The 16063-nt window shown below is 50.2% G+C and overlaps 1 protein-coding gene across 1 annotated transcript in view; it reads left to right on the top strand.

Annotated features, from left to right (window-relative positions):
- The window catches only part of Gnb1 (G protein subunit beta 1), a 27322-nt gene that overhangs the window by 9583 nt on the left and 1676 nt on the right, over nucleotides 1-16063 (top strand). The window contains exons 4-8 of the mRNA XM_004639690.2: nucleotides 2825-2888; nucleotides 4744-4906; nucleotides 12761-12827; nucleotides 14557-14758; nucleotides 15969-16063. Of these exons, the coding sequence (XP_004639747.1) occupies nucleotides 2825-2888; nucleotides 4744-4906; nucleotides 12761-12827; nucleotides 14557-14758; nucleotides 15969-16063 (591 nt within the window). The remainder of the gene's footprint in view (nucleotides 1-2824; nucleotides 2889-4743; nucleotides 4907-12760; nucleotides 12828-14556; nucleotides 14759-15968) is intronic.

Below are 16063 nucleotides of genomic sequence, written 5' to 3'. Positions count from 1 at the left end.
TTGCCAGGGAAGTGCTTATTCTACCGGGCCGTCTCCCCGGCCCACACCCTGACATACTTGTAAGTAGTAAATAAACGCGTTGTGACTCACATAAGTGAAATTGGGGGAGGAGCAAATGTTCTTACTAGCTGATCCAAGTCTTGGGATTGCCGTCAGGAGGAAACGGGAACAGGAGGGATGCTGTGTGAGGACGTTGCGCACTGCCTGTGCAGTGTGTGGTCTGCGGCCTGGGCCTGCTGCCCCAGCAGCACGCTCTCCTTCACCCCAGCTCTGCACTGGTGTCTGGACATCGGGGGGGACGGGTGGCCAGAGCGTGCAGTGGGCGGGGTCTGTGTCCACCCCGGCTTGGGCAGGGGCTGTGCCTAGAGCAAGGCAAGGCGTGGACCCTCAGGGCCAGAGTCCAGGTTAGCAGCCTCTGATTGGGGGACACTGGGCAGACCCTGGAGCCTGTCATGTGGGCGTCCTCCCAGTGCACAGGTACTAGGTACTCTTGGTGGTGGTGGTGGTGGTCCTGCTCTTCTGTATTTTCCTCCCTTTTTGTAGTGCTAGGCATTCCCTGAACTTTCACAGTGAGTGCAGTCTCTTACTTGCTTTTTTTTAAGTTTTGAGCTGGACATGGTGGCATAAGCTTATAATCCCAGCATTTGGGAGGCTGAGTCAGGAGGATCACTGCAAGTTCAACACTAGTCTGAGCTATAGAGTGAGTCCAAGGCCATCCTCGAGTACAAATGGAGCCAGGGTCTTCTGGGTCAGGGTACAGCCCAGCATGACAGGGCCTGCTGGCATGTGCAGCGTTGTGAGTTGCGGACAGAGCTTATTATACAAGAAGACTCTGTCCCAGAGTGCTGTGCGCCTTGTGGCAGAACGCATTTCTAGCATGTTTAGGGACTTTGGGTTTGCTTGGTACCACAGAGACTGGTGGTTCTTTTTCCTGATTCTAGACTAATTTAGGGTACGTTGCTTTGTTGTGTGCAGGTCAGGTTCTCACTCACTGTCATGGTGGTGAGAATTGGCTTGTTTGTGCACATGGGTTGAGTGTGCTTTTTTTTTTTTTTGAGTGTGCATGTTGATGGATCTGTTTACAGCAAACTTATGTTTTCAAAGAGTTTTGCAGCACATCCGGCCACCTAGATCAGTGTTTTCTCTCCTTCCCAGAGTCTGCTGAAGTCTCTCCTTACTGAAGTGAGAGCCCACTCTGGATGTGGTATGAGGGTATGAGGTACCTGGTGTGTCTGCTCCTGCCTCTGGTGGGGCAGAGGGGTGCCTGATCTCAGAAAGGGAACAACTAAGGGTATGCTGCCTCAACCCAGCCATCACTGGCCTGGGATTAGAGATACACCTTCTCTCACCTTTGGGGATCAGCACCCAGCTTAGTGCCGCCTGACCCCGAGAGTCAGCAGTTATTAATCTCTCTGTCCGGACACCGCTGAAGGTGACTCCCTGAGCCACAGAGGGGCCACCTTCCAGGAATGGTTTGCAATTCCTGGTGTGGGCAGCCGCACCTGGATGCAGAAGCATGCATTGAGAATGGTGTTGAAGGACCAGGACATGTTGCCTTTACCCTCATCCTAGCCCCTAGGAAGGCTTCTCCCAAAAGATGACAAGTTTGGTGAGTTGGCAAAGCTTTGTCTCAAAGTAATGAACCAAGAGCCAGGGATGTGGCAGTGTTGGAGGCCTGGGCTGTGTCCCCAGCATCTGGGAAGTTTGTCACTGGAGGGCAGAGGCCCTCTCAGGGTTGGAGAGGAGCTTTGCGGGCGAAGGCCCTAGATTTGACCCCAACACCAAAACAGAATTGCATCTGAAAAGTAATAGACTGGGAGGATAAAAAGTCTCAAAACTGATCAAAATTGTGTTTTACTCGAGCTTTCCATGACCTTCAGGAGCAAAAGGTGCTTCTAGCTGAAATGGTCAAACCTGTGTTTAGTTGAGAATTTGAAGATGGAAATATGCTTGCTGCTGTTTATCTAGTGTGCAGGCAGCGCCTCACCCCTGTCTGAGCCCTTGTTCCTAGCTCCAGCCTCCACAAGGTATCTGAGCCTCCTTGCTCAGCCTGCTCTCCTGGGGACTCGGTTCCTTTGCCCCTTCAAGCCCTGTCCCATTCTACAGTGCAGAGGGACAGCTACACACAGACCATGACCTTAGCATAGCTCCACAGAGCAAGAACCGATCTGACAGTTCATGATGGCACTGTTGTTGGTCTTCTACCTGCTACAGGCTGCTGGTTCTGTTTGCTGCTTCCTGAGGCCTGTGTTCCAGTTTTAGCTCAGCCTGGGAAATTCCACAGGGCTCTTCATTCAGCCAATATTTTATGAGTTTGGAATATACAAAAGCTCTGTATTCATTCTATCCAGGCTTCTCTACGTTGGTTTACTGGGTTTTTTGTTGTTGTTGTTGTTGTTGTTGTTGTTGTTGTTGTTTGTTTGCTTCTTTTTCGGCAGAGCCGGAGATTGAACTCAGGCCCCTGCGCTTGCCAGGCAAGCGCTTATTCCACTGAGCCATCTCCCTGGACCCCCTTCTCTATCTTGGTATGGGACAGGAAACTACAGGCTCAGGAGAGAGCTGTGTGTCCTCAACCGGATTTGCAGTGTCCTGGTGGTGAGACCCTAAGTGCCGCAGCTGTGCAGGAGCACACTGCCCTGCAGGTCGAGATGACCTGTCGCCATGTTTCACTCTGTCCCTGCACACTTGGTCTAATGTTCAAGTGGTTTTTCCCTCATGAGCAGGTGCGCTTTGTCTTGAGCAGTCGTCACACACCTCGGGGGTCACCTCTGTGGTAAGGTCACCGTGGCTGTGGCACTGATGGCTGCTCTTGTCTACCCTTCAGGCTCCTGGTCAGCGCCTCGCAGGATGGAAAATTAATCATCTGGGACAGCTATACCACAAACAAGGTGAGCTGCACAGACCCTTCCCGGAGCACTCCAGGCCAGGCATGGTTGTGAGGAAAGTCTCTGGGGTTGGGAAGGGCACGTGCAGACCGGCCTCTGCCTGGGTGTCCAGGAGAGCTGCCTCCCATTCTGATCAGTCTGCAGAGTCCTGTGTTGTATTTAGAGAATGCAAAATCAAGAGATAATCTGAGAGGCATTATATTATGAGTGTAAATTAATTTTTTAAAAAAGTTTAGGGGTTGGGGAGTTGGCTCAGTGGAATAAGTGCTTCCCTGGCAAGCACAAGGGCCTGAGTTCAATCCCCAGCTCTGCAAAAAAAAAAAAAGGGCTGGAGAGAGAGCCTGGGAGTCTTAAGTGCCTGCCTGGCAAGTGCAAGGACCCAGGTTCAATCCTCTGTACCACATGCCGTGCCGACGCCGAGCTGACCACTGCAACCAGGAGTGATGGCACATGCTTGTAACCTCGGGGCTGGGAAGACTGAGACAGGAGGATGACTACAAATCTGGGCTGCACAGCAAGACCTTGAAATAAATATAAATAATAAATAAATAATTAAATTAAATTAAAATTAAAATTTAGCCTTGCCATGTATAGTGGCATGTGCTTTTAATCCCAGCATTTGGGAAGCCAAGACAGGACAATAACTAAATTTAAGCCCAGCCTGGGCTACAGACCTTGTCTCAGAAAACAACAAATAAATAAAAACATACATACATTAAACAAAGCAGTTTAGCCAGGTGTGGTGGTATATGCCTACTAACCCAACACTGAAGAGGCTGAGTTTAAGACCAGCCTCAGCTACACAGTGAGTTCAAGCCTGTCTGAACTACTCAGTAAGACCCTGTCTCAAAAAAACTTTAGCCTGGGACCAGAAATGTAGCTCAGAAGTAGAGTGCTTGCCTAGCATGCACAAGGTTATGGGCTTGAATCCCCCATGCCTCAAGTAAAATAAATTTAGCTGAACACAGAGGCACATGTATGCCTCTAACCTGGGCCTAAGGCACGAGAATCTCTGGCGCCCTGGAGTCCAAGCTAAGGGCAGATCCAGAGGGCTTTCCAAGCTTACACAAGCTTAGTTCCCAGCTCTGCCAAACAGAAATTTAATCCAAGTTTGTGAGAGTGGGTTTTTTTTGGGGGGGTTGGGGGGTGGTACTAGGGGTCAAACTCTGGGCCTTGTACTTGCCAAGCAGGCTCCTATGCTGCTGAGCTATATCCCTGACCCCCCAAGCTTGTGGTGTTTTACAAAGTTGCTAATGCTAATATGTCTAAAAGATTGCAGAGGGGCCGGGAAGATGGCTCAGCAGAATAAGCACTTCCCTGGCAAGCGCAAGGGCCTGAGTTCAATCCCCGGTTCCGCAAAAAAATAAATAAATAAATAAATAAATAAATAAATAAATAGATTGCAGAAATCCTAGCAGGTCTGCCTGTAGGGCAGCCTGCCTGCAGGCTGACGTGCAGGGCTGATGATAGCGAGCTCTTAGTAGCAGCCCTTTCGTGTGTCTTTTGGTCAGGAGGCTCTTGTCAGTCAGGAGCACTCTGCTGAGTGCCTGTCTGGCATTAGTTGTGACTCTAGTAGGTGATGGTTTGCATTGGTGTTCTGGTGCATGGCATTAGGTTTTCACCATGTGATTGGTCATATATAGATTTCTCTCCCCAAAAGTTGTAATTTTGTTCTGTCACTTCCCATGCAGTGAAAGTTGAAAACTAGAAATAGAATCCTAGTGTCAGGAGTTTATGCTCATTTTTTGAGACAGGGTCTTGCTGAGTTGTCCACACTTGAATCTGACTTCACGGGCTCTCCAGCCTCAGCATCAGGTGGCTGGGACTGACAGTGTGTGCTGCATCTGTCTGTTTTCAGGTCCATGCCATCCCCCTGCGCTCCTCCTGGGTCATGACCTGTGCTTATGCCCCCTCTGGAAACTACGTAGCCTGTGGTGGCCTGGACAACATTTGCTCTATCTACAATCTGAAGACTCGCGAAGGGAACGTGCGTGTGAGCCGCGAGCTGGCGGGACACACAGGTACACATTCTCACTAGGGAGCCACAGATACCCTGCCTCCTGAGGTTGGGTGTATGTTCTTGCTAGTCACTAATATTAATTGTATCGATCACTCCTGATTATTTCAGCTCAATAAAAGTGCCAGTCACAGCAGGGCATGGTGGTACATACCTGCCAGCCCAGCATCCTGGGAAGCTGTGTCAAGAGAATCGCCGGGAGTCCAGCCTAAAGACTCAGTGACACTGTCTCAAGCATAGAGCTTGGTGACACTGCAGCCCTTGCAGTCCCCAGTACTGAGAAAAGAAAAGATGGGCATTTCCTTCCTCCTCTCTTCCGTAGTTGACTCCCTAGTTTCTCATTACATGCCATTGTGTTTGGGGAACAGTCCCGATCAGTGTGAGCTGGGGTGTGTAGGACAGCTGTGCTATGTGCTCTCTGGTTGTCAGTATGTACTTGTGTTTATGAAAGCAGTATTTTTTGTGTGTTTTGAAGAAATTTGAATAAGTTCCCCAAAATGCAAGTAGTCTCTTACAGTCACACCTATACTTGGCTTGTGTTGCTCCCTGCCTTCCTGCACATGTGCTTTTCGGCATCCTGTGCAGGAGCCCCGGCCTCAGAAAAGCAGATTAGAGAAGGAACACCATACATCTTCCTGCAATTATTCCTAAGTTAGCCATAGAAAGAAGTTCACAGAAGCAGCTAATAAGAAGCTAGAATGATCACAGTGACCCATGATAATAAAAGTGTTTTCAGAATTGTGAGTTATGTTTTTCTGGACTTCTCTATGAAGTATTTTCAGGCTGGGTTGACTTTGGGTGTCTTGTTCTGTTTTGATACCATGAATCGAACTTAGGACCTTGTGCTTGGCCGGCAGGCATTCTGCCGCTGACTAACATCCCTGGCCCCAACCTTGGCTGTCTGACACTGGGCAAACAGGGAAGATGGTGGTGATGTAGCAGGCGTGTTGCTGGTGGGGCTCCCTGCTCTTGTTCCCCTTAAAGTCTCTTCTTTTCCTTTTGTTTGGAGTGCTGAGGCTCTAACGCAGGGACTGGTGCATGCTAGGTAAGCTATACCTATGCCCAGCCCTGATTTTGTCTGTAATGTGTTGTATTATACTGTACTATACTGTATTGTACCGTGACATATTGTGACAGGCTCTTACTATATAGTTCAGGCTGGACTTGAACTTGGGGTTAGTCTTCCTGCCTCAGCTTCCCTAGTACTGAGATTAAGGGCATGCATCACCATGCCTGACTTATTTGTATGTATGTATGTGTGTGTGTATATATGTATATATTTGGTACAGGGTCTTGCTATACATCTTGGACTCATAGAGATCCTCCTGTTTTCAGCTTCCCCAGTGCTGGGATTACAGGTGTGCACCCCCACACTGGGTCTTGGTGGCTGGCTCAGGGCGCCTGAGGGCGGGGCCAGAGCAGCATATGGTGCTGAGGATTGAACCCTGGTCCCTGCACTTGTTTAAGCAGGAACTTAGTCCATTGAACTATTCCACCAGTCCTTTAGCTTTATTCATTTATTTTTTTTTTCCCGGAACCGGGGACTGAACTCAGACCCTTACACTTGCCAGGAAAGCGCTTATTCCGCTGAGCCATCTCCCCGGCCCCTAGCTTTATTCTTGAACAATGTTTTTCCTCTATATATGTAGAATTCTTTGGTGGGTTTTGATACCTCCACCCATTAAGCATTTTAAAGATTTACTTTTGGCTTTATCAGTTTGTCGGTGATGTGCCTAGATGTAATATTTTCTTCGTATTCATTATGCGTGTAATTTGGGGGTGGGGCTTGGGGGGGAATCTTTCTTTTTGGTGTGGTTTAGGCTGGTCTTGAACTCACTTTCAGTCCAGATTGGCCTCAAACTTGAAGTGATCTTCCTGCCTTAATCCTTCGTGTTGTTAGACTTGTGGGAGTCGGAGTCCCTTCAGGTACCTCTTCAGCCCCTCTTCTTTTCACTCTAGCAGATGGATGGGTTTTCCCGTCCAGTGGTCTCTGTTCTCTGGGTTTCCCAGCCATCTCCACATACTCTGGTTTATTTTTCTTTGTATTGAGGTTCTGTCAATTTCACTCATTTGTGGTGTGCAGCTCTTCCTATTGGGTGCTTTGAGGGAGACACATCCCCTCCAGTAGCGTAAAATCCAGCCTGAACTTCAATTGGTAAGCCTTTGGAGCTTTCTATGTATGATGTGGTTTTTCAGTTTTTTAGGGTGTTTTTGCGGAACCGGGGATTGAACTCTGGCCTTTGCACTTGCCAGGGAAACTCTTAGTCTGCTGAGCCATCTCCCCAGGCCCTTGTTTTTCAGTTTTAGAGTTTCTCTTTGCTACTATTTTAAAATCATTTTTGTTTCTATTATGATTTCCTTTTATTTGTAATCATATTTCATTAGTTTTTTGTTTTTTGTTTTTTTCATGTATTTAGCACAGGGTCTCTAGGGTCTCACTACGCAGATCGGACTGGTAGTGATCCTTCCTATTTTTCACCCTCCCAAGTGCTGGGATTACAGGTGCGCACCACCACGCTCAGTCTCAGTTGTGTTTCAGCACGCGCTGGGACTGAAACTGGGGCTGGGGCTGGGGCTGGGGCCAGCCTGCTGGGGATGGAACCCCAGTAATCCGCTGAGCTGTCTGGCCAGCCTTTTCATTACTGTTTTGAGCAGTTATAATAAGTGCCTTTCGGGGACAACCCTTTCGGGTCCCCCTTCTGTTCTTCTCCCAGAAGCTTTCTTTCCCCAGTAAATATATTTTGCTCTTAACAAAAACAAACAAAACTGCTTTTAAAGTTCTTGTCTACTGACAGGTTATTGGCACATGTCTATAATCTGTTTGGGAGGCTGTAGCAGGAGGATTCTAAGTTTGAGGTAGCTGGCACAAGATAATGTCTGTTTAAAAAGGGGAGGGGCTTGGGGTGCAGCATAGTAGAGTCTCCCTGGTTTTTGTGCCCAACAAAGCCCAAAAAAGTTATTTCCTAGTTGTAGCACCTAATCTTCTTAAACTGGGGCAATATTTTGCTGTTTTATGGTGTGTTTAGCCATTTTGTTTATTTTATTTTTATTTTTTAAATTTTGTTTAGCCTTTTTAAAATTTTTTAATTTTTTTTATTTTAGGGAAGGGTCTACAGGGTGTTCAGGGTCTCATTTCTAGATCGGACTGGTAGTGATCCACCTGTTTACAGCCTCCCAAGAGCTGGGATTAGGTGCATGCCACCACACCCAGTCTCACTTGCCATCTCAGCGTGCCCCGTGGGTGGGGCTGGCACATGTTTAGTCATTTTGAGTTGCAGTTCAGATGTAAATGTCATAGGCCCTCGAGATTCTCTTACATTCTTGTGAGATACACATGTTTAGTTTGTTTTATCGGGGAGGGAAACTTTCCCTTGTCAGCAGCAGTGGCAGTCTCCTGTCCTGTCCTCATGGGCCACATTCTGTGGTCCTGCATGTGGCGTCAGAGCCATGTGTCTGGCAGCTGTGTGCACATGAGTCGGGCCCTCTGGCACCTGCTCCAGCTCCTTTAACCATGAATTCCAGGTGACTGTCAGGAATGGGGCTTGGGGGTGATTGTTCCCCTCCTGTCATAGAGTGTAGGTGCATGTCGACAGGACAGACCTCCTCAGTGCAGAGTCGGCCTCAGAGCCAGCTTGATGAGCAGTTGCAGCTCGAGAGCCCTGTGGAAGGGCCGACCAGGGAGTTCAGTGCTTGGCACGTTGTTTGCTGTATTTCACGCATGTTACAAAATGAACTCTCGGGTGGTTTTTTGGTGAAAATGAAGGCATTAGATATTTGAAAAGCATCTCATGTTTGACAAGACCCTGTGGCCTAGTTTTGCAGACTGTTCTCAGTGGCGAGCCTTGGGGCTCATGGAGGGCAGTCAGTCCCCACCCAGTGGCTGCTGTTCTCTGAAATTACTGCGTAAGTGTGGGCCAGTTTCCTGAGGACCTCCTGCCTAGCGCCCTTTCGGAAGCCTGGTGACAGCTTGGTTTGGTGCTGGGACACAGGGTGGCAGCTAGAGCTTGGTTTTCAGGGCACAAGTTTCTTCCTCCATTGAGAAACTGGTGATTCTTCATATTCATGGGTGAAGAATGGGTTTCTTTTTTCTTTTTTTTTTAGTAAGGGTCTACAGGGTCTCACTACATAGATCGAACTTGTACTGATCCACCTGTGTTCAGCCTCCCAGGCGCAGGGAGTACAGGTGTGCACCATCACGCCCAGTCTCAGTCGCTTCTCAGCACACCCTGGGGGCGGGGCCGGAACAGCAAATAATAGATTGCTTTTGGGCAGGAATCAGCAAACTTGGACAAAGAGGAAAAGAGGCTGTCTCCTCATCAGATCTGTCCAGAAGTCATGTGGCCCTCAGTTATTTTTGTCTTCTTTGTCTTGGAAGCCCCCCCCCCCATTGGCTGGAGGCAGGCCCAGCACTTTCCCTCAGCTGACACCAGCCCTCCATCCTGCCCACCCAGCACCCAGAGAACATATCTTCTTTTTAGGGCTGCCACCCGGCCTGGCACAGCCTGCTGCTACCTAGAGTGTGTCCTGTGCCCACCCACCAGCCACTTAATCCTGGTGGATCCTGGGCCACCTGGCAGCATGAAGTCTTTGGGCAGCCAGAACCACAGCCTGTGACAGCTGCGTGGCCACAGCATTGATGGCTGAACCCAAGGTTCCTCGAAAGCCTGCTCACATTCTCCTTGCCCATCCCTCTGGAACCTCATATAATTGGTTCTCTTTTTAGCATTGAGTCTCCTCCCTCTCTTGTACTCTGCTACTCAGTGCTTCGGGTTGCTCCCATGTCCCCATGCCTTTTCTTTTGTTGTTGACTGGCTAAAGCAAGTGCCTGCTCCTGACACAGTGGCACTGAGGGCTTTTCCTCCAGTTCTAGGCTGATGTTCTCCCCCCTGGGGCAGAAACCCCTGTTGGTTCAGTTGTCATTCCTGGGCCCCCCTTGGCCATCCTGTTTCCAGGCATCCTATGTTCTTTCTTAGGTAGAGTCTCATCCCTGCCCTGCACTTCTGACACAGGAAGCTAAAAACTGTCAGTGTGTGTATCATTGTAGAAGTTTCAGGGAAGACTTTCTCTTTGAGACAGGACCTCTTTATGTAGCCCAGGCTGGCCTCAAACTCACAGTGATCGTCTTGCCTCTGCCTCCCCTCTCAGTGTGGTCTGTTATACCCAGGGAGAAACAGCAACAGGAATAAAGAAAAGATAGACAAGAGGCAAGAGCTGGTTTAGGTGTTGACTCGTCTGCTTTATTTATACCTTCACAAAGTTGCAGGACACAAGGTTGTCTAGCAACTAATAGCCCACAGTGTCCTGGCAGGATGTTCTCAGGGCTGAGGCAGCTTGGCTGCTGTAGGCAGTGAGGCCTCATCCTGCCCTGCCCGTGTGATCAGTTTCAGCTTTAGTTGTTTCCAACACTACCACACCTGGCTTGGAGAAGAAATTGGACTTCCCTTTTGATTTTTACTTAAAATCCCATCCCGAACTCCAGTGTTTGCCTTTTATTCGCTTGTGTGTTTAACCTCTTGCTGTGTAGCCCATACAGGCCTCTAATGCAGGATACCCCTCCCTCGGCCTCCCGTATGTGAAGATCATAGGCACGTGCTGCCGCGCTCACTGCAGCTCCATCTTAAAGTTGCGCAGTTGTGCCATCAGTGAGTGCCTAGCCTTTCTTGGCTGTTGGACGTTTGGGCCATTTTCAGTTTGTTGCTCTTTTCTGTGGAGGCTGCGGCCCTGAGCCCATCCACAGGGGACTGGTTTCTCAGACCTTGCTGCAACATGGAGAACAATTGTCTCAGGTGGTGGCCCCTGCCCACACCAGGTAGTCTCAGGGTTCGTAGCCACGGACCCTGAGCCACATTGGTCGGCGTCTGCCACCTTCCAGGAGCTGCCTTCTCTGGAGCTTGTCCCTGCACCCATAGCTTCCAGGGTGCTTAGAGTGGCCCCATGCTGGGGAAGTGCCGGGCCTCTGTAAACGCAGCACCTACCCACCCTGAACATGAGAACATAAAAGGACTGAAGACTGAGCCATGCAATGATGAGCTTTGCCCTCTCCTGGCATAGTTGCAAGTGATTCTTGTGTCTGTGTGGAGCACTAGTTCTGATTGCATGTGGAGTCACCATAGGGACGCTGGGGTAGCCTCCAGCGAGCCCCACTCTTGCCTTGGTGGTTCTTCCTGGCTGCTGGGGTCTGTGGTGCCTGGGCGCAATCAGAATGTGGGGGTTGTGCCATCCTGTCCCTGACTGGGGGAAGAGCCGATTCATGGCTCAGCTGCAGCATGGCCAAGAGCTACAGGGCCTGGGCAAGGTGCAGGCAGCAGGGCTGCCACGGCTCGCTTTCACACCTTCTGTGTTCATGCGTCGTCTGTGGGATCAGAGGTGGTAGGGTAAGTGGAGCTCCCTGTGTGAACCCTTGGGTGGAAGAAGTTCGTTGTGCCAGGAGTCAGGTGGTTTTGGTGGAGACATGGGCATCAGAGAAGCAGGTGGGAGCATGGGAGTAAGCAGGGGCATTGAGGATTGGAATTCCACCTCCACTTCTAACCCTATGTATTCATTACTTTACTTTTGAAGCAGAGTCTTGCTAAATTGTCAGGGCTGGCCTTCAACTGGCAGTCCTCTGTCAGCCTTCCAGAGAGCTGAGTTTGCCTGGGTCCGTCGAGGCACGAGGTGCTCAGTGACCTGTGCCACATGTGTTTTGTTCTCTTTAGCTGCGCACCGCATCTCACAGCCTGATGGGCTGGGGGGGTGGTTCAGTGAGTGCCCAGGCCTGCTGGGGGATCTTCGCAGGATTGCCAGGTCGCTCTGACCCTCTAGGGCAGGCTGGGGCCAAGCTGGCAAGAGCCCTGGGCAGTGCGAAGTTTAATGACCCTGAACTCTGTCTCTGTAAATTCCAGAGCTGGGATGAGTACACTGACTCCAGAGTCACTTAAACTTGAAAAGGCAAAGCAGTGGAAAATAGCTTTAGTAATGCAAAATTGTAGTGCACAGAGACCCCCAATTGATGTTGTGTTTTGTTTTTGTTAAGCTGTTGAGGATGGAGCATCTCTCTGCCCTGCGTGTACCACCTGCCAGCTTACCTTGCCTCACCTGCTTCCCAGAGGGTTGGCAGGAGCACCCCAGGGTCCCTCGCATCGCTGCTATACGGCTGTTCCCCTGTCTTTTCCTATCCCCTGTGTTAGTCCTTTTTTTTTTTTAATATTTATTTATTTATTTAGTGTGTGTGTGGCCAGCTCAGCCCACCAGGGGGCGGGGCCGGCTGGCATGTGGTGCTGGGGGATTGAACTGTGGTCTTTGTGCTTTGCTTAGCTTAGCTTGTTCTAAGTAGGTGCTTTAGACCACTGAGCCATCTCACTAGCCCCTGTGTTAGTCCTTTTGAAGCTTTCAAGTTCTTTCTGCCCTGACCCCTTGAGTTGGGGCCTCCTCCTGCCTGTGGTTAGGTCATCTGCTTGGAACACCCTTGGGGACACTAAGTGCCTGCTCCCCATCCTCTCCTGTCATGCTCCCCTGCTCAGCCTTGGGCTGCTCCTCGAGTGCCTGTCATTCCCTTCCTACTGGACCATGAGCTCCAGAACAATAGGGCTGTGTTCCAGCCCTGGATTGTCTCTCTTTGGTGGGCGCGTGAAAGCCCAAGGGGAGGGGATCCCTGCGTTCAGGTGAGCTGGAGGCATTTCACGGGTGCCGTGCTGTTGCTACACTGGGTACACTCTGGCTTTAGTGTGTGCAAGCCCAGCAGAGAGCGCTGTGTGCAGAGCCATGCTAGCCTGGACAGACTCCCGTGCCATGCCCCCACTGCCGTGCTGTTGGTGCTCACAGAGGCAGGCGTGGGCTCAGGGTGGGTGATTCAGTACTTGCTACGTCTGTTCTCTGCCAGGCTACCTGTCCTGCTGCCGATTCCTGGACGACAATCAGATCGTCACCAGCTCTGGAGACACCACATGGTGAGTGTGGACCTGCACCGAGACCACCTGTGTTTACACCTAGCAGGGGGCCCACACATGGGGGAAGCATGCTTCTTAGACTTCTTTTTTTGAGGCAGGGTCTTGCTATGCACTTCAGGCTGGCCTTGAACTCACGGTGTAGCCCAGGATGGGCTCAGACTCATGACAGTCCTCCTGCTTCAGCCTCCTGAGAGGACTATAGGCATGTGCCACCATGCCTGTCAGACCATTTTAATTTCAAATGGCCTTGAGTGGCTCAGGAGATAGCTCAGTAGAATAAATGTTTGCCTGGGAAGCACAAGGGCCTGAGTTCAATCCCGGTTCTGCAACAAAAAAAAAAAAAAAAAAAAAAAAAAAAAGGCTTTTTTTTGTTTTTTTTTTTGTTTTTTTTTTTTTTTTTTTTTTTTTTTTTGGCGGAACCGGGGATTGAACTCAGACCCTTGTGCTTGCCAGGGAAGCACTTATTCCACTGAGCCATCTCCCCGGCCCCTGTGTGATTTTCTTGTAGTATTTGCAGATTTACAGTTTGGTTTTGAACTGAGCTGAGAATTACTGATGTTTATATTATGTAATTGGGAATGAAGTGCCTCCCTTTTGTTATTTTCCCTTGGTGTATATCACGCAGGTAAGTGATGAGGGACTGTCAGTACCCATCAGCAGTACCGTCTCACTGTGACCATGAGCACAGTGAGTAACAGTGTGAGTAACAGCGTCGCCGTGCAGTGAGCCATGCCAGACCTGATTTTGGCATCTTTACCTTACTGGGAGGCAGAAGCCCACCTACTCTGTACAACCTCCCCTCCCCTCCCCTGCCTTCCACGCCCCTCTTCTTCCCCCTCCCTTCCCCTCTTCCTTTTTCCTGGACTGTCCCAATGTACAGACCTGAAGTGGCCCCCTAGTGATTGAGGGTGCCTTCTGGTCTCCGTGGGCCTGCTGGGCGGCCAGTCCTCTAGCTGGCAGGCGTGTGCATGTAGACACAGTGAACTCAGGCCTGGGCTGCTACCAGAATGTCAGATTGTGCAGATGCCTCCTGTGCTCCCTGCTTCCTTCTGGCCACACGTCAGCCTCCTCAAGGAGACCCGTGCACAGTGTGTTCATGCTGTCCTCTTGGATGTGCTTTGCCAGGCCAGCCAGCTCCCAGCTCCCTGCAGTTTTCTGGGGTGCTGCTCTCTGTGAGGCACAGCAGAAAAGCAACGCTATCTGTGGCCTTCAGAGCCAGCTCCTGCTCTGTGCAGGTGCTGTTGGTGCCTTGCCTTTGGCACCATCAGACGGGAACACATGGATGCCTCTGTGCTCTGGTGCATGATTCTGAAAGGGCAACAGGGTCCCTGAGCTGTTCCCCTGGTGTGGTTTTCTAGAAGAGGTAGGGCCCTCTTCTCCTTTGTGGCCCTCCCCAGGGCTTCCCGCTGCCTGCCTTGGGGACTTCTCTGCCTCCATAAGTCCAGGTGTGGCACCAGCCTCGCAGCGCTCTGCACAGGAGGGGATGGAGGCACCATTTGCTGGATGCGCCTGCAGAGACCGCTGCCACTGAGGCCCAGCCCGCACTTACATCTGAGCAGTTGTATATACTTTACTCGCTTTGCTTTGATTTTGCTCTAAATAGGGCTGTATTATAAAATGTAACCTTGCCTTGCACACAAGAAACAAGGAGCTTTCCTGCAGTCCTGGATGGCTCCGAGGCTGGTGTTTGGGCTGTGAGGCTGACATCTAATTCATTTTCCTGCTCCAGTGCACTGTGGGACATTGAGACTGGCCAGCAGACAACCACGTTTACTGGACACACTGGGGACGTCATGAGCCTGTCTCTGGCTCCCGACACCAGACTATTTGTCTCCGGTGCTTGTGACGCCTCAGCCAAGCTCTGGGATGTCCGAGAAGGCATGTGCCGGCAGACCTTCACTGGCCATGAGTCCGATATCAACGCCATCTGTGTGAGTTTGAACCATTTCCAGTTTCTCTCCCCTTTGAAATAATAAGCAGTCACTGGTGGTTCCCCAGAGTGGCCCGTGGGAGACCTGGCTGGGGCCTGGTCTGACCTGGAGGCCAGATGGTTCCGTGCTGGTTGTATCTTGGGTGCTGAGGTGGCTGCCGAGTGTCAGGCCTGTTCTGCCCTGAAACAGCCAGTGGTTGGTATTCTTCCCTCGCCGCATGTCCTCTCTGCTCAGGAGCAGTATAGCCAGGAACCTGGCTCCCTCTCCACTGGGCAGTCAGCTATGTCCAGTGGCCAGCAGAGGTTCTTGCCCCTTCCCCTAGAAATGAGCCCAAGGATCGCTAGCCCATTCGTTGGTACACTGGCCTAACCCTGCCCTTATATTAATTTTTGTCGTCTTCTTTTTTTTTTTTTTTTTTAATGTATTTAGTACAGGGTCTCACTCCACAGATCAGACTCAGTGATCCCCTTGTTTTCATCCTCCTGAGCACTGGAATTACAGGCCTGTGCCATCACACCCTGTCTCAGAGCGCCCCAGGGGATCAAACCCCAGACCCTGTATATGCCTCAGGCATTTTAATCCACTGAGCTATCTGGCTGGCCCATTTTTATCTTTTTGAGACATGGTCTTGCTGTGCAGTTCAGGCTGGCCTTGAGCTCATTTTATAGCCCAGGCTGCTTTCAAACTCACAATGCTCGTCTTTTTATTATTTTATTTTTTTGAGGGGGGACCAGGAATCGAACTCAGGACAGTGTGCTTGCCAGGCAAGTGCTGTGCCGCTGAGCTACACCCCCCCACTCCCTCTTTTATTTTATTTATTTATTTTTTATTTTAGGGAAGGGTCCACAGGTTGTTCAGGGTCTTACTACTAGATCGAACTCGTAGTGATCCACCTATTTACAGCCTCCCAAGAGCTGGGATTACAGGTGTGTGCCACAGGGCCTGGCTAGAACAAAAATATCTCTTTTTTCTTTTTTTCTTTTTTTATACCAGGAATTGAGTTCATGACCTTGCACTTACTTGCTAGGCAGATGCTGTGCTGCTGAGCTATATCTATGGCTGCCCTAGGGGTTACTTTAAAACCCAGTGTACCCATCTCTACCAGAGCGTAGCCCTGGCGCTGTCCTCAGTGGCCACATTTCCAAAATCTCTGACTTAGCATTTGCATCTTACCTATATTCACATGCAGTATTGTTCACTCTCTTTTCAGTTCTTTCCAAATGGCAATGCATTTGCCACCGGCTCAGATGACGCTACTTGCAGGCTCTTTGACCTCCGTGCAGACCAGGAACTCATGACCTATTC

The sequence above is a fragment of the Octodon degus genome, unplaced genomic scaffold (genome assembly GCF_000260255.1).
Source record: "Octodon degus isolate 3935 unplaced genomic scaffold, OctDeg1.0 scaffold00113, whole genome shotgun sequence".
In the NCBI taxonomy this organism is placed as follows: Eukaryota; Metazoa; Chordata; class Mammalia; order Rodentia; family Octodontidae; genus Octodon; species Octodon degus.
The sequence above is the reverse complement of the archived record's forward strand: the minus strand, read 5'-3'. Positions and strand labels throughout refer to the sequence as shown.